This window comes from Phasianus colchicus, chromosome 17, assembly GCF_987193195.1.
Source record: "Phasianus colchicus chromosome 17, bPhaCol1.hap1.1, whole genome shotgun sequence".
Taxonomy (NCBI): domain Eukaryota; kingdom Metazoa; phylum Chordata; class Aves; order Galliformes; family Phasianidae; genus Phasianus; species Phasianus colchicus.
Genome location: NC_143452.1, coordinates 6,954,870 through 6,974,730, shown reverse-complemented (window position 1 = coordinate 6,974,730; position 19,861 = coordinate 6,954,870). Strand labels below are relative to the sequence as shown.

The window sequence follows — 19,861 nt, the reverse complement described above, 5'->3', positions numbered from 1 at the left end:
CTTGCAGGGAAAGGGTGACCGGGAGGGTTTTTCTAAAGGGGCGGAGCCGCTTCTTCTGCACAGTTCTCCGGAAGCGGATGCGGCGTACCGCAGCCGATAGGCAGTCGTACCGGAAGTTGGTGTGACGTACTGCAGCCGATGGGGACGCTCTGCCGGAAGCGGATATGGCGTACTGCAGCCGACGGGCTGCCGTGCGGAAGCGGATGTGACGTACTGCAGCCGACGGGCTGCCGTGCCGGAAGTTGGTGTGCTGTGCTGCGGCTGACGTCCAGCCGTGCCGGAGCGCGCGGGGTGCTCCCGCAGGCATGGAGGCACGGGAGCTGCTGCAGGAGCTGTGCGGCTCGCTGCGTGCGGTGCTGGCACGGGTCAGAGGTGGGGGTCGGGGCCGGGCGGGGGCAGAGACGGACGTTGGGCCTGAGGTTGGGCCGGCTTTCCGTAGGCTGAGACCTTTTGTCTGCATTTACAGAGGGTGAACCGGGCGAAGGCCGCGAGCCGTTCGAGCCTCCGCGCTTCTGGGACGCGCTAGGTACGGGCCGGGGAGCGGGCTGGCACCAAGGGTACTGTGCTGGGCCTGGCCGCCGGGTGGGGTGGAGGCGTTGGGCCGCGGCTGGACTGGTCCGCAGCACGGCTGTGAGCTGCAGGTGGGGGATCCCTGGCAAACGGGTCTTCAGCCGGGGATTAGTACTCCCCCCCAGCTTTAGTCCCGCTGGTGTTGCAAGGTAGTAAAGAATATGAAGCAGTTTTTACAACTATGTTTTTAAAACATTTGATCTCTTAAAGCCTTATGGAACGTTCTAGTGAAGGTATGCTGGAGCAGATGGATGTGGGTGTGGATGTCAGTACCAGCTAAACACATGCCTTACACATGCAGTGCGTGTGGCTCAAAAGCTCCAGGGAAATTTTCTTTTGCAGTGCAGTTTAGTTCATGTTTTTTTCATGCTTGGAAAGAAGAAATAGTTGTGGCTGAGAAGACACTGCTAATCTACTTACGCCATTCTACTGGCATTTACCTGAGAGAATTTCTAATTTCTTTTTCCCATGATATTCTGTCTAGGTCAGGCATTCAAGGAAGCATCACAGGAAGCTACAAAGCTTAGTCTAGCATTCTCGAGGCCTCCGCTGCCTTCTGCAGAGGTTAGTAAAAACGTCCCACAGAGCAGGAAATTGCTGTCTGTGTGACAAGTTTGAGGTATCTCCCAATTCATTTAACTAAAAGTTACTGGGTTCAGCATAAAAAAGGGACATTCATGTGAATTGTTATTTTTTTTTTAATGCATATTAATCAAATTCAAGAATTGCCTGGAAAAGTAATTTATGTAAGTTAGGAGATGTCTTCTTAGATCTTTTTCCTTAAGCTTCTATAATTGATTGCTGATGGAAGTGAGATACTGGGCAGATCTTTTCTCTTAACAATGAATGGTGTTAAGTTTTCTGTTAATTAAGAGAATATTAACACTATGTGTTTGAGGAAGGATCTAATAAGCACCTTGATTTGAGAATAATTAAGCTATTTCTTCCTCTCTTTGCCTCCCTTGAACCAGGGTGTGGTGGTCATAGAGCATATATCAACTCCTGACACATACAGGGAGCTTGCAGCTCTAGCAAATTATTCTCTACTGTGCTTGTAGGCTTCATAGAAACATACTGTTTCTTCTTGTTGTTTGTTTCTCCATTATTGTGATCATGACTATGCCTCCTTTTTCTTACAAATAACGTAGATTTAAGTGATTTCTTTTGAGACTTTCTAAATGCAGTGTAGCCATGTGATGTGCCTAGTTAATCCTTCTGCCTACCCATTTTCAGAACTGTCGAAAGCTGAGTGAAGATGTCCAAAATGCCATTCTTGCAGTTGCCACAGTGTACTACTGGCTCCCCAAGGGCCAAGGTGAGAGAGTGATAGCAGGACAGTTCTTTCACCACTATGTAAAGAAACCTGGTATTTCACAGCACAATAGATTTGGTCTATATAGGAAAACAAGTTAACGTCGGCAATGTCTTGTCAGCTATTCTATAGACTTGCAGCATGATTGTGAATGAACTTGACAATTTACTTTTGGTGATTTCCATCTATGAACAAATGATAGTGTAGGAAGTGGTATAGTTTATCAAGCGTTCATGTTTATAAAGTGTTGAAATCTCTGTCTAAAGTCTTTTTAGAACTTTAGAATTTAGGCAATATATATTGTTTCTCTCACTTTATTTATACTGTGTGTTTTTGCAAGTCTGTCTATTCATCTCTGTTAGTTTCTTCCTTTTTAGCAACATACTTGCTGTTTCTCAACCAGGTACTACACTTCGAAAGATGGTACGAGATGCTACTACTGAAGTATTGGAGGGAATGATCCAGCTCACAGAAACAATTCTCATTTCTCCATTGGGGAGGTAGTACTTTTTCAGCAAGAAGAAAAGTTGCAAGTATACTCACTAAGGAGCAGCAAGTATAGACTGCACTCATAAGGGAAGTGGGAAGGCAGGAACTGAGCATTGTTATCAGGCAGGTAAAGGCAGCGACTCACCGACAAGGGACCTGTTCTCCAATATCTGATTGAACAGAACAGTGCTGGTGTTGACATCTGTCAAGCCTGTAGCAACAGTGTCAAACTGTAAAGTTAGGCCAACAAAATAAGAATTGGCTTTGGAAAGAGTACTTGGCATCACACACCATCCAGTGGTTGCCCAGCTAGTCCGTTGTAATTAGTTGGGTCTGAGGTCAAGCCATAAATCAAGACAACAGGTCTGGATTCAGGTCGGAATCAAGTAGAGAATCAACACCAGGGACAAATGTGGCTGCAACACAGCTGTGATGTAGCATGAGTAGGACCTAGTGAGAGACCGCTGGTAAAAGCATCTTCTATGGTAAGGAAGAGCTGGGTCTCACTTCTAGCATTCTTCAAGTGCATTTGCCTAGGTAGAGAAGAGATTTTTCATCCTGTCTATGGCAAGGAAAAATGCTGGAAGTGGGATTTCCATGATGGTGCTTGATACTATTTATACTGTTTGGCAATTCTTGCTTGTGAAGTGAATTGTGATGGTGATTGTATGACTCTCTGTAGCTAGTTAGTGGACCACAGGGGAAATATTTTGCAGCCTCTGTATTTACTGATTAACTCGATTCTCTCTAGGCAGAGATCAGCTGTCTTTACTGATTTGGATAAATACTGAAAGTTAAAAAATAACATCTAAGGAACTTGAGAAGTCTTTGTAAGAAACTCCTGCTTCTTGTCCCAACTAGTAACTAAACTCAGTAGGATTTATTAAAGCATCTTGTGCTTTGTGTGGTTCTGAAGCTAGTTTGCCATTTTCTCAGCTGAGCCCCTTTCAGTGTGCACAAAAGTAAAACAACCTAGCAGGGTATAGTGTTACCCTAACTTTGAGAGCCTCTGTTTTGTTTCAGCTCATCTCAGGAGCAGCTTATATCAACTGGTGGTGTGTGGGAGGCATGTGAGCAAGTGTCCAGCCTGCCACGAGGTGAGTACTGTGTATGTAGACGAATGGAACTAGGATGTGTGATTTCAAAATACTGGTAATGCTTGAGAGGGGCATTTTAGGTAGTACAGTGGTGGGTGGCTTACTCATTCCTCAGAACCCTACTATTCTCTGAAGTGTGAAAGTCTGCTCTGATTATTTGTAAAGCAATACAGTACAGCTCTGAGCTTTGCAAAAAATTTGATCCTGTGATCTCAAAATCTAAGGGTTGCAAACATAGGTGAATGTTGATGCAAGCTGATTTGAATCACTGCAGTGTTACAGTTTTCTTTACTTTTCCTTTTGCAGATAACCAGGCAGCAGTTGTGTCAGCTCTGTCTGCATTTCTAGGTGTGGTCAAAGATGCTGTGGAAGAGATGGAAAATGTAAGGAAACCCCTGAGTTGCTGAGGAACCTGCAGTGATTTCTCTGAAAGAAAACGATTGTTTAATATACAGGCTTTGATCTAGATTGGTTCTAGTATGAGCAAGAGTATTATCATATGCCTGTATCTTACTGAGGTTTTTAAACCTGGATCTGGTTTAGCTTACGTAGAGCTTTATGGAAGCTATGTTCTAAACTGTGTTTGTGGTTTTAGGTTGGTGTGAGAATGGGACTGTTTGCCAGGTTCTTGCAGTTTGCCATATTGAACAGGAGTCTGTGATTGGATTAAGAAAAACTAGCCTTACTGGAGTGAACAGAGCCTGGCAGCAGAGATGCTGGTTGAAGAGAGGTTCCTCCATAAATTATTTGTGTGATTTTTTTAGACCATGTTTTACTTATCCTCCTGGATATTGTTGGAATGGATGTTAGGCTATAGGTTTTCAATGCATCTGTGTTCTCAGGCTCTGGTGGAAGAACGAGACCCCTACAGTGATATCATAGAAGATGAGGAGCTTGGCTTTCGGGGTAACAGAGATACCTATTGGTCAGAAGCTGACCGGAAGCTGCTTGGTTCCTGCATGGGATTAATGAAGGCTTCTAAAGCTTGCCTAAAGAAGGTCCTGAGTGTAGTGAAGGCTTATGGGAAAGCTGACTCTCCAGAGCAGATTGCTCAGCTGGATGACCTTGCAGACATTGCTAATGAGATCAGTCCAAGGTAAGCCACCTCCTAAACTGTGTCTGTGGTTTTAGGTTGATGTAAGAATGGGACTATCTGCCGGGTTCTTGCAGTTTGCTCTACTGAACTGGAGTCATTTATTACCTTTTCTTACTGGAATTAACAGAATCTGGCAGCTGAAATGCTTCTTTGTGCTTCAGAGTAGTCCCTGTTTTACTTGACGTCTTGAAAATGGACTGGAAAAACCTTTCTGATACTTAAGCTGTGGCCAGGTGGTGGAAACAAATATGAAGACTGTTATATCATAGGCTGTTGAGAGTTTTGCGTGTCAGGAAAGGAACATGTGCTACTGTTTAGAGTGGAGTTGTGACTATGACTAGAAGTAAGGTGGAAGTTGCACACAGATGCCTGAGAAGGTGTTGTAAAGTATTCCATGGGTATAACCAATGCTGTCGCCTTGTCATGCCATAGTTGACTTGCACTGAGGGTGGATGTAAGACTTGACCAGGATCTGTGGATTGTGCAGCTGGGGTTTTCTTCCATTGCACGCCTCTCTTCTATTCTAGCGTTGATGAGCTGGCACTGAGCATGTACCCACCTATGAACCATCTGGCCGTGCGACTCAATGTAAGTTTTTGCAGCCTGCATGTGGATCTACTCACTTGGCTGTAAAGAAGGGGAGGAAATTGAATTTGGGGAATTATGTCTTTCAGAAAGAGGATTTATTACTGTCTCAGTAATAAGTTCTTATGGATGAAGAGTCTCTTTTGTTTGTCTTGTACACTTAGATACCTTCAGGTGGAAGTGTATTCTTCATCTTTATTTTGGGGAAGATGATGTCTTCTCTTGTGTGTTTTCTAAACTATGAGCCATAGAGATATCCAATGATGTTACTCAGGAAAGTGAGGTCTAGGGCTGCCAGTGTAGTGCACATCTACTTTTGTCTCTGGGTAGTTTAGATTTGCTCAAATAATGTGATCTTCATTCAAGAAATAAATTAAAAATTCTCAGAGTATCGTTGAGAATGTGCTTCACTTGTTAAGTGAAAGAAGTTGCTCAGAAAGGCACTGGAATCTCCATCTTTGGAGATACTCAAAATCTCTGGGGGTTGAAGCTCTGAGCAAGCTGACTAAACTCTTAGATTTGCCTTGGTTTGAGCAGGAGGTTGCACTCAGGTGTCTTCCAAGGGTCCCTTCCAACCTAGATAAGTATATACCTTATACCTGAAAAATTCTGGTTCATACATTCACGAGTGGCTTGAAATTTTTTTTGCTTATGGTGTATTGCCTACTGTCAACTTGCATTACATTCAGTCACTTAAAACTTCGTGCTTTTTTGTTCTAATAGTTCTATCTTTTTAAAGAAAAAAAAACCAACAAGCATTTTAAAATATACATTAAAAACATCTTTATTTTTACCTGTCCCAGACAGTGACAGATTTGGAGATAATCCCACCATGCCAGTGTTAGGTGACTTCCTTTTGCATTGGAGTTTTTGGCAGTTTTACTTATTCTTGGCTATGTCTGTCCTGTCATTATCTCCCATTTCTTTCCAGTTAATGCTGGGCTCCCCTCCCTTTTTTTTTTTTTTTTTTGTATGTTTAGCTTACTTATTTCCCTTTTCTTTCTTTGTAGGCTGCTAAATTGGCCTCAGTATTACAGAAAGTCTTAGAGATTACAAAGTGAGTATGAGTTACAATTTATGAGCATGTGTTCACTGCTGTGAAGGTTAATATCTCTACTTCCTGTCAAAGATGATTCAGTTCTAGACAGCAAATGCTGTCATACTGGAGTAATTCTGATGTTACCCAGACACAGCGCAATAGGAAGAGGATGGCAGGAATGAAAGAGGTTACTGCTGAAGACGGACGTATGTGTCAAGGTTTGAAACTAGAGATAAGGACATGGGTTCTTCCTTGCTCAAACACAGTGGGGCTACATAAGTCCTGTTCTAACACCGTAGTAATTCAGCACTTCACAATACCAATGTGCTGGGGGGATTTTTGGATACATAAATATAAAAACCCCCAGGAGGCTTTCCTAATGAATTTCCTCCACTTTTGCAGGACAAGCCATGTATGTCCACCATCAGAAGAAAGCTGGGTGCAGTTTCTAACAGGTGCAGTAGATCACAACATGGACAAAATCAAGAACTTCACACAGGGTGAACTTTAGCTCTTCTGTGTCCACATGTGTTACTGCCACTAGCTCTGATATATGCTTTTCCAGTGAATCTGGCCATTCTTCAGCTACAGGGAGAATTATGAGGACAGTGTTTTTAAGAGGGAACTTTACTGCTGCCTGGCAAAACTTGCCCAGAAAATCCCTCTTTGCAGTTGCAGAAGATGTTGTTTTGCTTGGACTCTTGGGATGGTATAGTGCTTCATTTTAATGCTGTGAATATGTACTGTTTCTCAGACATTATACAGCTACTGTGGGGTTCAGTGAACAATAAAATATTGCTAGATTTGCGTTGTTAGCTGCATCTGTTTTCATGTGGCAGAGAATGTATGCGGAAGAAAAGAATCTCCATTCTCTTGCAGTCAGCCAAAGGAAGTGTTAAAAAAAAAAATGCTGTATTCTGTCTAACCTTAGGAAAGAGTGAATGCTATTCCTCTCTTTATTCCGTAAGAAAGAGGTAAAAAATACTACTGTATTACCAACTTAAAGAATCTGTAGGAGATAAGAATATTTCTCTAGAGGAGTGCTACATCTGTCACTTTAAAGTTCTACAGTGTGGGGTTTTTTTTGCCACAGGAGTGAAAGAATGACTAAGCACTAGTGTGTTCAGCTGGAATGCACACAGAAACCTGGTATCTGCTTGAGAACATTGCCAATCTTTTTCACAATAAAGTTCAGCTTCCTGGACCCGAGAGTGGATATAGTTGATAGATGGGATTATAAATATGATTTTATTTAAATTTTTAATATCAATGCTCAACAAAGGTTAGGGCACAGATCATGACCACTCTTGTAAATAGGATAGCAGAATCTGTTCTAAATTGGACATCATGCAGCTGCAACGTTGATACTTTTGTAGCTCTTCAGGTTCTGGATTTGAAGGCATGTAAGATGTGCAGTGAGTCTTCTTGGCCCTGCTTCAGTAGGGGTGAATGAGATATGCAAGTCTTGAGTGCTGTTAGGTTGCACAGAACCCAGCCTGAAAGGTAAGAAGGCATTATATAGAAAATACACCTCTTTGTATTTCTAGTTCCTGGCCCCAGGAGATGCATTTGTGAGGCATGAATGTGAGGAAGTTTTTCTCTCAGGGGGTGGCACTGGAACGGGTTGCCCAAGGAGGTTGTGGATGCCCCATTCCTGGATGCATTCAAAGCCAGGCTGGATATGGCTCTGGGCAGCCTGGTCTGGTGCTTGGTGAGCCTGCCCATGGCAGGGAGGTTGCATCTAGATGATCATTGTGGTCCTTTTCAACCCAGGCCATTCTATGATTCTATGATGCCAAAAAAAAAAAAAAAAAAAAAAAAACCTAAATAGGAGAGTCTATAGAAAAAGTGGTGACTGAAGTTTGGATAACTTGACTAAATCAGGTTTGCTTGGTTCTTCAGCAGAGGAAGGGAAGGCCTGTTGAAAGTTATCTGTCTGCTCTCTTTTAAAAGTGTAAAAATCTTATGTATTATCCCTAAGTAAGGGAATGCCTGGGGCTTTCAGCTGTAGTGATCTCTTCCTACCATGATGCTGCCTGTTTATTCTGGTGGACAGCTTTTCCAGGGCAAAGATTTCTCTGGCTTGTGTTGTGTTTGTTTTTCCATTTAACTGCTCAGTTTGCGCTCACCTGTACTTTCTTTGTCTGTAAATGAGCCCTCGCCCTCCAACCATTATCACACACTTCTCCAGGGGTTCAGTGAGAGGATTCAGGAGGCTGACCTTCACAGTGGATGGCTGGTACAGTACCACGTTTTCTGGAAACTGTTGAAAGAAAGCAGTGAGCTGAAACTCAGAGGAGGAAAGACAAACTTCTGTGATTAAAGAGAGAGAATTGATTTTGGTTGCCAGAGGTCTCAGCCTGAGCTGCCAGTTGCCAGAAGACGCAAAGTCCAACTTTCTTCACCACTGCAGTATTCTTCTGTAGCTTTCTTCTATATCTTCTGACTTGTGGATTTATGACTGTGTCAGGGGTTACCTGAATTTATTTATTCTTGTACATATACAAGGTAAAAATGGGAGAAATACTGTATACAACAGTGCAGTACAACTCACTTTTCACAAACTCTTATTTTAGTGCTTTGAAAGAAGACAGTATGAGGAAAGCCACTCAATGTAGCAGAATGTTTCTGCTAATCATAACTACAAAAACTTTTCTCACCACTGCAGTAACAGAATGAAGACCAATCTAACCTCAATAGTCAGAGGCGGATCACAGATGCTTATCTCTTCTTGTGCAAAGTACATGTAGGAGTCCTCATCTCTCAGCGTGGCAGTCAGCCTAAGCAGACGGTTCTGTCCCAGCTCTTTTCCATACCACGAGTAAGGCACAAAGACTTGGAGGGTTTTAACTGGAATATAGAGTGGTGAAATACAGATAACAATGCAACTGATGTTATGTGCTTAACCTGCACTGCCCAACAGTGCACTGAAAACTACATTTAAAAGTCTGAGTGAAAGTGATCCACCTAACATGCTGCAGTTATTTTCCTCTTTCCCTCCAAGGTGATTTGTTTGGATTGCCTACAATTGGCTTTCCAACCAATATTACTTACTTACAGCTAAGTGCATTTTTCTGAAGTGAGAGGACTGGATGCACTTCTCCAGCCTTAGCAGAGCTCTTACCTTCATTGTTTCTGATGATAAAATTAAACTCTTCCTTCCAAAGTTGCATAACGGGAACACCATTATAATGTAGAGACTGGACTCCAAGTACCAGGTGTGTAGCCTTTTCTCTACCACTGTAGTTAAACACTTCAATGGAAAGTGGAATATCTTGTCCCAGTATCAGAGGACTCTTGGACTGCAGGTGGATAAAAAGGATAACTTGCTCTTCAAGGGCAGGAGGAACAGAGATAATCTCTCTCCTGCTGCTGATTGCCTGAAGTGTCTTCATCTTTCTGTAGACTTTGTCAAGTACTTTTTTTTCTTGAAGAGAGCCTGTTGCCAAAAAGAAAAGCGCATTTTAATATTCTTTCTTGTTTAGTAGTTGTAAAGCACTACATGCAGAAAGAGTGGAATTATCCCAACTGTATTGGAGACAAGTGTTTCTTACAGCAGAGAGAAATATCTCGTGCTTTGGTTGAAGCAGACCAAGAATTTCAGCTGCGAGGAAACTGGATGTGTCTGCAAAGATTTCTCATAGTTTTTGAGCACTTTGGTGCTAATAAATGTCAGAGTAAGAAAAGATTTTGTAACTGTAGCTAGGGAGTGTTACTAGGAGTAGTAGCTAGGGAGTTGTCTTGTGATGGACTGCAACCAAGAGGCAGCATGCCATAGAAAAAGATGAGATGGTAGGGCTGCGTCAGATAAACAGAACACAGTAATAGATTCTGAAGAGCTGCTATTTGAGGGATGGATTTAGACAATGTCTGGGAGCACAGCAGCCCTTCACAGAAAGCTGGACTATGAAATATGATATAAGGGTAATGGGAGATTAATGTGCAGGTAACAGAAGTCAGGAAAGGAGGTTTTTTCAGACAGGAGAGTGCCTGTCCTAGTGAGCTAGTAATTAAGCAGGACGAAACTGGGATATGACCCGTACTTTGGCTCTGTAGACAGCCAAAGTCAGATGTTGTTGCCCCATTCAGGAAGGTGAAGTAGTGAGAAGTGGATGTCCCTGCTGTTCTGGTATGGCTCTGCTCTATAGTCATTTACCCTTCACTTGTAACGTGGTCAGGGAATGTGCTCAAACATTTGTCCACCTTGTACCTTCAGGATATTTGTAGTTGTGTGTGATATCCTCACAGCGTTCACTGCCCACGCTCTTGGTGCTGATGTTGTTGCCAGTATACTTTGTCCAGATGAAAGCTGGCTTGAAGATGTCATCTGCCTTGTGTATCCAGACCTTGCACTTGGCATTCATGGCAGCAAAGAAGTAGCAGACATCATAATCCACTTCCATGTCCCCCTCCTTAATGGCCTGAACAGGAGCTGGCCCACAAAATGAAGGGCCTGAAGAGAAAACATAGCCCAATTAAGAATCAGGTGCTTTACCAGCTAGACCCATGCTTAGTGTAAACATATACAGGGAGTGGTATGTTAAGTGTCATGCTGTGATGGATCTTTTAGAGCTCTACAAGCTGCACAAACCAAACAGGTCAGTGATGATTTAGAGCATACAGCCCTCAGTGTGTCTCCTTCCCTTCATGCATCCCCGCAGTGGAAGATGAGGGAGGGATCCAACTGCTTTATTTGCTCCCCCTTTCTCCATCTTTCTCTTTAATATTTTACCTTTGCTTTTCTTCTGGCAGGTGGCATCCAGTGCCTGCCATCCGCTGTACTCTGGTAACAAGTCTGTTCGAGCCATCCAGCATTCATTCCAAACGTGATAAGTCCTGTGAGAGGCACAGCATGTGTTTGTAACAAGGCACTGAGCCCTGTGATACAGGATACTTTTAGCCAAAGCACAGCTAATTAATGCTTTAGAAGAGCCCAGCACAGCAGTGACCATAGTTTTTGATGTAAGTGGAGGTTCTCCAGGTAGGATGGGCTATCCTTTGTGGGGAAAAATTTTGGGTTGCTGGAATTTCTCAAGAACAAATCATATAGACTGGATCTTTGCTGTTCTATATCTTACAAACTTCCCTGCAGCTCTTTTCCTTTTTCCGCTCTGTCACATCCTAGACCCAGATATTGTCTCAAACTTTTCCTCGGGCCCAGCCTTATTTCCTTACCAGACACGGGCACTTTTGTCAGGTGTAAGCAGTATCCCATCTTCATCATAATACTCGTTCACATTTGGGTTGCTGTTAGTGTTGTGAGCCCATGTGAAGCCTGTGACAACCCTGGTGGGAATTCCCAGGCATCTCAGAACTGTGAAAGAAAGAGCTGTGTATCAGTAATGCATCCTGCCCTAAAGTGTCCCTGCTGTTATATGTAGAGCCTTTTTTGGTATGAAACTTATTGGAGTGGTGGTGGGCCTAGTCTCAGGAAATGGCAAGAGGCATTCAGGAAGTAAGTTAACATCGGTGCATTCAGTGAATGGTGTGTACTGACACTCTTTTAGCCCAAAGCTAGCAGTGCTGAATGTTGACGAGGAAACTGAGGATCTGCCTCAAACCTAGAGATGAAAAGTTATGTTACTGGATTCTTGGCTTAACAAAGATTCCAGGTATATGCTAGAAGATTCCCAAACCAAGCAAGGGCTCGATCAACATGCAAGTCTTTAAATGACAACTGTACCTGAGCACATGACTGCAGCAAACACCCAGCACTGCCCATAGCGAACAGGTTGGTTCTGCAGTGTAACCCACTGTTGGAGGATGGAGCTGCTGCCCAGCCACTTGGAAGGAGGTGTCCCATCATAGCATTCTCTGGTCCCAGATTCTGTCAGGATTCTTCCAGACAGATTGCAGTTCATCTTCAGGGAAGGAGGAGACAAAGGTGGATTAAGGAATTAAATCTCCATAATAGGTAAACCGTATCCTGTTTGATGAAGCTACTCCCAAGGCAGCTGAAACCATAATAATTTTTTGTGAAAAGCATGAAGGTCACAACTGGGCAGAAGATGATTTGCAAATCTCCTCTGGGAGTTACCTAGTAAGTGCGTTACTGCTACTAAGAAACTCCTGCAGCACTGGCTGCCTATTGCTGGAATATCAGTAAATGCTGGAAATAGGTAGGAGATGTTGCTTGGAACAGCCCTGGGCAAACTTACTCTTTGGTGAGTAGTTTTCCAAAAATGGGAAGTGAGATTATACTAGCTTCTTGTCCGTATTCAATTCTAAGCTGCTGGGGTCTGAGCTGCTGGCTTCTCTCCTTACCATGGCAGCAACTGTGCGGCAGATGTAAATGGGGTTCTTGCGCTGCATCTGATCCTTGTCTTGTTGGTAGCCTTCACCTGTGTCTAGCAGCCTGAAGCAGATGTCCAGAATACCTACATCAAACTGCAATAAGAACAGCAGCTCAGGAATTGTGGCCTGAACACTTTATTTTCTGAAATCCCTGCAAGGGGTTGTAACTGCAGATGCTTGCTCCCTTTCTTCTAATAGTCTTTAAGTGGGCTCTGGAGGAGAGCTCTGGGCAGAGATTGGAAGGAGGAGGAGCTGTGCAACTTTTATTGAAATAAGATGGGAACTGCATTAGTATCATACTGCATCTCTTGAACTGAGGGAAATTCAGGGTTTTTATACATAGAGAACAGGCCAGGAAATTAGCTATAATTATGTAAATTGGGTTATGTGACTTCATACAGGCTGTTCTGTACATTCCTAAGAAAAACAGTGAGTACAGATAACAAGTACTTTCTTCAAAGCCTCGAAGTACTGGAAATGAATAGCATTCTGTACATACAGGAAACAGACACTCTTTCTCTACCGGTTGTAAGAAAGCACAGACATTTCACCTCTTACCTGTCCGAAGTCCCAGGGCTGGGCCAGGATTTCATTTTCAGTCCCCCAGTAAATGACGCCATCTTGATTTAAAATGTACTCCTGCCGCTGCGCCTCATTAGGCAAAAACACTTCATCATCTAGTTGACAGGAAAAAAAGCATCAGGAGGGAAGCATTCAGATGGTTTCAGACACCCCTGCATCAGCAGACTATATTACACTTATGTGATCTGGGGCGTACTGTCCTGGGAAAATAGGGCAGAGAGGAATTTCACTGCAACTTCTCTTTGAGTGGAGGAACTTCAAAAGATCCCACAGAAGTAAGCTGTTGCACTAAGTAGCTCTTTTACTCTGGTGTCTGTTGACTTTCCTATTTCTAAGAAAAATCAATGATCAGTGGTTCTGACAGCAGAGTGCTCAAGGAACAGGGCAGGAGTGCTGAGGAAGGCCATGTCAGGGTTTTGTACAGCTAGCACTGCTTGAAGCGCAGGGCAGGAGCAGACAGAATTACTGGGTAGAATCCACCTCATCCTCTCTGGTGATACAGTGACAGAGCTCAAAGCTGGTTTTATGAAGTGACTGATCCCAGTCTGCCTTTTTGTTTTAGACGACTTACCTCGACACCAAGGGTTAAAGAGAAGGATGAATTTTCCCAGGAGACGGTAAGCCTTGGAGGCATGTAAAAACAGATCATACTGGCCAATGGGAGCATTGGCAGGTGTGTTCACAGAGATGGTCCAGGAATATGGGTCCTGTTCTTCTAGTTTTGCACTCCACTGCTTCTGGTCTCCCAGGCTGGAGATGGGAAACTTAACCTGGGTTCTATCTGCTTTAGAGCGCTGTGGTCCTGCTGCAAAAGAGATACATTTTCCAGACTTGTATGCAAGCCATCCACTGCAGATTTTAGCTACCATGTCTAGGTCTGGAGCCATAGCTCTCTTTCCATGTAGGAGAGTCTTAACCCTTTAGCTTAGTGCTTACCTTAATGCTTCTATCTTAAAGGTTATATATCTTTTTGAGGTTAGTAGTGGACTAAGGCCACCTTGTTTGAAAGTGGAATGTGTATTTCATACAGTATAGAAACTAGAAACAGAATGCAGCTTCTGGGATACTGTGTCTTGTGACAAAAGTCACAGCCACATGATCAAATATAGAGCATGTAAAGCAAGCTGGGACCGAATGGTCCTGCTTTTCTTGGGGCTGTCACTGGAAAACAGTCTGGAACAGAAAACATCTGCAGCAGGGTTAGTTTAAACATACCTAACCCAAAAGCCACAAGAAAGAGTGTGTACTTGCAAATCATAGCGCAGTGAACTTGCATTGGTTATTGTGCTACAACCTCTTTTCTAGAAAAAGGTTTAGCTCTGACCTTGCAGTCCCAGCAGCAGGAGGCTCTACTCTGGTTTAGATAAACTGTGTGCCTGACTTCTAAACCTGTCCAGCTCTGGCGATGCCTACCAGCTCTGGATATGCCTACCAGCACTGTTCTTCATGTGGCTGTTGGACAAGAGCTTTAAAAGGTTTGGTAATGTTACCTGTCTGTACAGAGAGGAAGGTCCTTTTCAGATGCTTCAGGTAGTTGTGTAGTGGAGATGAGAAGCTCACTGTGATAATGAAAGGCTGCCCCCGCCTCACTATAAGCCTTTCAATGCTGATTTCTTCTGTGTGGTGATTACTGTTGTTCATTATGATCTTAAGATCATGTTTTTTGACACTCAGACCTGGGAAGATAAAATGAGGTTGAGATAGTGAGCTGCTTACACTCTGGCCCTGGGCCTCATCCTAAGGCACCTATTTGCTTCTCCACTCAGATGGTGCCCCTGCCTTTGAAAGTTCCTGACCAGTAACTGTCAGGACCTTCACTGTGAGCTGGTGTTGTCTTGTCTCAGGTGGCTAACGAGCAGCTTTTGCTTATGCCTTAGCAATGTTAAGTGAGCAAAATGGCTTTGCAAAGCTCTTTCTGCCCAGCAATAGACGTGGAACACACCTGAGCGTTCACTGTGACTGCAGTTGGAATCTCAGTGTGTGCTCAAGGACACTAATGGGACTCAAAGCAGCTCCACTCCTTGTGGATACATGATGGAAGTTGTGCACATGAGGCAAGGTATCGCCTCTCCTTCCTCAAGTGGCTAAAACACTTAGTCATCTCTCTGCTTCAACTCTGCAGTTTGGTTTACCTCAGTCTCTCTCACCCCTACATTAAGGATAACTCCCTTAGACTTTGTACCACTTTCTTGGCTACTCAGAATTGAAGCCAAGAAAGCTCATCTTGTCTCTTCTGGCCTAATGAACACTGTCTTGGGTCAGGGACTATTTTTTCTCCTGGCAGACAAATGGCAAATGCTTGGGTCTAGCAGAGCTGGTTATTACTTACCTTGGCCCATGGCTCCTTCCCTTGTACGGTGGCAGTCTTCAGCTCCACTTGATCTGGTGGGTGATGTCTCCTTCCTTCAGCTTTCTTTAAAAATAATCTACTTGCAAAGTTGTTTGCTTAGTTTCTTTATAAAGGGTGTGTCGTGATGTTGTCCCTTCTCCTTCAGCTTATCTTGCTGGCCTGCTGTGCAGAAGTTGAGGGCTCTTATCTGTCAGGCCATGTTAGAGTTGAAAAGGTGACTTTTCTTTGGTATGGATAAGGTTAAATTCCACAATCGATGTGAAGCCTTTAAAAACCTCTTCTTCAAAGAACTGTGTGTTACAGACCCCAGAATAGGAAATGCAAATTTTAACTTGGCCCTCAACTATGAACAGAATGCACTTTTAAGTGTTAGCCTTGAAGAATAGCTGCTCTCTACCAGTGACTGTAAGGTACTTAGATCCTAAACCCTTCAGTGAGTAAACAGAAAGTCAGTATGGCCAGTGCACTTGTGCCTAATTTAAAAATATGAAGCCAGTTAAATGAGGAAACTTGCTAAAAGCAAAAACTGTGAAAAGTAGAATTTCTGCAGTGTAATGCAGATTATTCAAAAACATCACACCGAAGGCTTGGACTAAATACATGAGAAAGTTGCTATAAGATGGAAGGAAGGGAGGTCACTGTATTGATAAATGCTCAAAAGACAGAAAGTAAGACAGCAATAATAAACTTTTCACAGAGGAACGAGTCGCCAGTGGTTTGCAGAAGTCCATGATCTTCTACAGGTTCATGAATAATTTGGGAAACCAAGAAAAAGGTGGCAAAGTGTGCTCAGTTATTCTGAGTAATAAAGATGAAGGTGGCAGCTTTGGAGAAGTTGTAGGGGAATATGCTGATACTGAATGACAGAAACATAAAATAGCAAGCAGAGATTAGTGTAGACACGTACAATGAGAGAAAGGGACCCAACTCTTAAAAATGCAGTGATGCGTTTGGAAGTAGCTGCAGTCATTCCAGAATGAGATTTGGATTTATACTCAATAGCTGCTGCTAAATATAGTCCAGTGAGCTTTCCAATTTTCTTATTATTTGTGTATTAAACTTTACAGTAGCTTATCTGATGCATTTAAGCAAGAAAAATACAAAATCTCTTACTTGCAGGATCACCTCAATTCTATGTATATTAAATACAATATAATATATTGTGCACGTATATCATGTATTATATACAATAATATATAATTGAGGCTGTGCTGTAAATATAGTGATTGTTATATACATATATTTCTACATAACATATAAATGTACATTCACAGAATTCCAGACTGATTGTTGTTGGAAGGGGACCTCTGGAGGTCATGTTGTCCAACCTTCCCATCTGAAGCAGGGCCAGGCTGAAGAAGCTGTCCAGGACTGTGTCCAGATGACTTTAGGATATCTCCAAAGTGAGAGATTCCACAGCTTATTTGGGCAACCTTTTCCATAGCTCAGCTACCCTTACAGTAAAAGCATTTTCAGATGTTCAGACAGAACCTCCTTTCTTTTGGTTTGTGCCCATTCCCTCTTGTCCAGTCAGTGGGCACCACTGAAAAGAGCTTGGCTCAGTCTTTATGTGCTTGCTTCAGGTGTTTATATGCATTGAGCCCTCTGTTCTCTGGGTTGAGAAGCCCCACAGCTCTAGGACTTCCCTTATACGTGAATTGTTCCTGTGCCTTCGTTGTTTTGTGGCCCTTTGTTGAACTGTACCTGTAGTCTCATGTCTCTCTTGTACTGGAGAGCCCAGAACCAGACACAGTACTCAGGGTGTTGTCTTATTAGTGCAGAGTAGAGTGGAAGGATCCCTCCATCTGCTGGCAGTGCTCTGCCTAATGCAGCCCAGGATACTATTAGCCTCCTTTGCAGCAAGGGCACGTTGCTGACTCATGACAAGCTTTGACTACTTTGACTTTTATTACTAAACATGGAGGTCACCAGATTTGCAGAAATCAGGAAAGACTCTGTGGGCAGTGGGGAGATGTCCAGAAAATAATGTGATTTTTTTTTAATTGTTCATGTTTTTTTTCTGTATCAACTGTAAATGACTTTAGTGTTAATGTTTTGAACTTTTTATTATAAAGGGCTGTACTCAGTATATATAGTTACTGATCCATGCTCTTTAAGTGTATATAAGATTTAAGCCATTGATTGCGCTCAAACAGACTTTCTTCACTGATCAGTATTTTTTTTAAATGCACCTCTGCAGAATATGTGTTAGTTTGTCTAAACCACTCTCTTGGTTCAGAGATTCGAGCAGGTTGTTTCCTCACATCACCGCACTGCAGTGGCTGTGTGTACGGATAGTGCCATCTCTTGGTCAAACCAGCAACTGCGAGTAGCATTTGCTAAGTAGGATGCACTGATGAACACTTTGTGAGAAGAGGGCTACTTATTGTCCCTTTGTGTCTTTCATTACATCACAGAGGCGCTAGAAAGGAAATCTGTTGAAAGATTCAACATATGAGGACTGCTCTGAAAGTAATGCCTCCTATTTTGCTGGCCCACAATGTCAGAATCTTTTGGCAGTACAGGCTGAACCTTCCCACCAACATTCTGTTCCATTTTGTTGCTGTGTGACAGATGGCAACAGAGGGACAGTCAGACAGAATGACATCTGGCATGGAAGTGTGTGTGTGAAGCAATGGGGTGTAACTGAATTCCTCCATGAGGAAACACTTGCACCTATTGACATTCATCAATGCTCACTGAACACTTGGAGACCAAACAGTTGCAGTGAGCACAGTGGGGTGGTGGGTGGTGCATTTCAGCAGTGGTGACAGTGGCTCACATCTGCTGGAGCAGATTTTTATGAGCATAGCATGCAGACTCTTGGTCATCACTGGTGAAAATGCATAGTTAATTGTGGTGACTGTGTTGAAAAAGTAAAGTTTTGTAGCTGAGGATTTGCTGTATCAAATAATATTGTTGTGCTCTTTGTTATAGTTTCCATGGGAATAAATAGGAGGCATTACTTTTAGAGTAATACTAAAAGACGTACTAAAGAGACTTCCATCAGCAGTGCTGAAGTGCTTTACTGGCATTCTGTCCAGTGAGAATTTACAATCTGAAATTAGATACCTGAGATTTTACATCCAGGATCTGAAGCAAACATTCAGCAGGAGGAAGTGCTGAGATCTCCTACGTGTGAGTTCCCTGTCTCTGTGGTATATCAGGTTTTCATGAGTTGTTTTTTCTTGAGACTTGTTAGTTTCATCTGTTAGTTTAAACCAACTTATCCAGAGTCTTATCCAGAGTTTGGTAAAGGCAAGCCCAAGCACTGCCAGTATTACTGCTGGTGCTAAAAATACTGCTGGTGCTGCCAGTTTTATATATTGCAGTTGTAACTGCACAGTCAAGAATCATAGAATGGCCTGGGTTGAAAAGGACCACAATGATCATCTAGTTTCAACCCCCCTGCTATTTGCAGCTGAGTTGAGACTGGTTTGTCCATTTGCTATAAGCAGCCAGCAGTTTGTGTCTCTATACAAGCACTTTTAAGTATGTTGATAGATATTTCCAAAGTATGCCTAGAAGTATTTGTGTTCCTTACATTTTGGTGTTAAATGGTAGTTACACCAATGTTTTGAAGAACTGTTTTCTTCTGTGCACTCAGTGTAACTGAACTTGGAGCTGCGTATGCAAGTTCTCTGCTCTTACTGATTGCCTGCCTTCACTGCAGCACTTCTTGATAGCATTATCTTCTGTGTCAGGAAATGAAGAAGTGTGCAGTTCTTCAGATACGATGACAGGTGGCTCTATCTTATAGGTTTTCCAGAGGTGTTGCCCTAGGATTCTTCAGAAAAGATCAGGCACTTCAGACAAATAGGTTTTGCTTTATTTTTTAATCTGAATTGTGAAACGTAAATTCAGTACTGTTATGACTTATTTTGTCTTGTGAGTTTGCTTTAATGGTGGTTCTTTTTTATGCTTTTCAAATAGATATTACTTATGTGTTTCTGTCTCCAGAAAGATAAAGTTCCAGTTCATTTTACTGAACAGTTGCTAGCTGTCAATGTTATTTGTTCACAGATTTAACACATGTTATGCTTGTGAATATGTACCACAGTTTGTAAAACTGCAATTGCAACTAGACCGGCAGCACCCTGCTTTCAACCTCTGAGACTTCAATATCATTAACACCACCATTAGTATGTTTACCAGCATGTACAGAAGATCCATGAAACAACTGAGTGAATTCCCTGCTTCATTGTAAGGTTTCAGTAAGAATCATTATTCGTTCACTTGGAATTAACCAAGTCCAAACCTGCACTACTCTCTAAAATGCAACAGAAGCATAAGCATGTACAACTTGCCAAACTGGATCAGAATGGAGGTTCATCCAATTTAATCTTGTCTCTGCCAGTACATACGTAACACCAGATGCCTGAGAAGGATGTGCGTGAGCCCCACCCCTGCAAGCAAAGCATTATCTTGTACTAATTTCACTTGGAGC

General features: G+C 42.8%; 2 protein-coding genes across 4 annotated transcripts; one reads left to right on the top strand and one right to left on the bottom strand.

Moving 5' to 3' along the window:
- The first annotated feature begins 127 nt into the window (after nucleotides 1-127).
- Nucleotides 128-7,003, top strand: CCNDBP1 (cyclin D1 binding protein 1). 3 transcript variants are annotated; one of them, XM_090152422.1, is made up of 12 exons: nucleotides 128-372; nucleotides 467-526; nucleotides 1,055-1,134; nucleotides 1,804-1,885; nucleotides 2,286-2,382; nucleotides 3,395-3,468; nucleotides 3,775-3,851; nucleotides 4,311-4,564; nucleotides 5,092-5,152; nucleotides 6,160-6,206; nucleotides 6,337-6,406; nucleotides 6,591-6,687. In XM_090152422.1, exons 1-11 carry the CDS (start codon nucleotides 306-308, stop codon nucleotides 6,368-6,370), a joined length of 933 nt encoding a protein of 310 aa, XP_090008548.1. In that variant the 5' UTR covers nucleotides 128-305; the 3' UTR covers nucleotides 6,371-6,406; nucleotides 6,591-6,687. The 3 variants fall into 3 exon arrangements, with proteins under 3 accessions (XP_090008548.1, XP_031446218.2, XP_090008547.1); XM_031590358.2 differs by lacking the exon at nucleotides 6,337-6,406 and having other exon boundaries at nucleotides 6,591-7,003; XM_090152421.1 differs by lacking the exon at nucleotides 6,591-6,687 and having other exon boundaries at nucleotides 6,337-6,584.
- A 13-nt stretch (nucleotides 7,004-7,016) lies between these two features.
- On the bottom strand, nucleotides 7,017-16,145 carry EPB42 (erythrocyte membrane protein band 4.2). Its single transcript, XM_031590346.2, has 13 exons — nucleotides 15,394-16,145; nucleotides 14,555-14,740; nucleotides 13,636-13,869; nucleotides 13,041-13,159; nucleotides 12,453-12,575; nucleotides 11,872-12,049; nucleotides 11,364-11,502; nucleotides 10,921-11,024; nucleotides 10,399-10,641; nucleotides 9,313-9,627; nucleotides 8,881-9,038; nucleotides 8,318-8,451; nucleotides 7,017-7,684 (listed from the first exon to the last, which is right to left on the bottom strand). Exons 1-13 carry the CDS (start codon nucleotides 15,401-15,403, stop codon nucleotides 7,534-7,536), a joined length of 2,094 nt encoding a protein of 697 aa, XP_031446206.2. The 5' UTR covers nucleotides 15,404-16,145; the 3' UTR covers nucleotides 7,017-7,533.
- Nucleotides 16,146-19,861: the final 3,716 nt, after the last annotated feature.

Excerpts from the sequence above, each read along its gene's own strand:
- CCNDBP1 (XM_031590358.2), top strand. The coding sequence starts at position 306 with ATGGAGGCACGGGAGCTGCTGCAGGAGCTGTGCGGCTCGCTGCGTGCG. Across the intron at positions 373-466 it reads GGTGCTGGCACGGGTCAGAG|AGGGTGAACCGGGCGAAGGC; the intron begins GTGGGGGTCGGG and ends CTGCATTTACAG. Across the intron at positions 6,207-6,590 it reads AAAGTCTTAGAGATTACAAA|GACAAGCCATGTATGTCCAC; the intron begins GTGAGTATGAGT and ends CCACTTTTGCAG.
- EPB42 (XM_031590346.2), bottom strand. Across the intron at positions 13,870-14,554 it reads CTTCCTCTCTGTACAGACAG|CAGGACCACAGCGCTCTAAA; the intron begins GTAACATTACCA and ends TCTCTTTTGCAG. Across the intron at positions 12,050-12,452 it reads GCCGCACAGTTGCTGCCATG|ATGAACTGCAATCTGTCTGG; the intron begins GTAAGGAGAGAA and ends CCTTCCCTGAAG.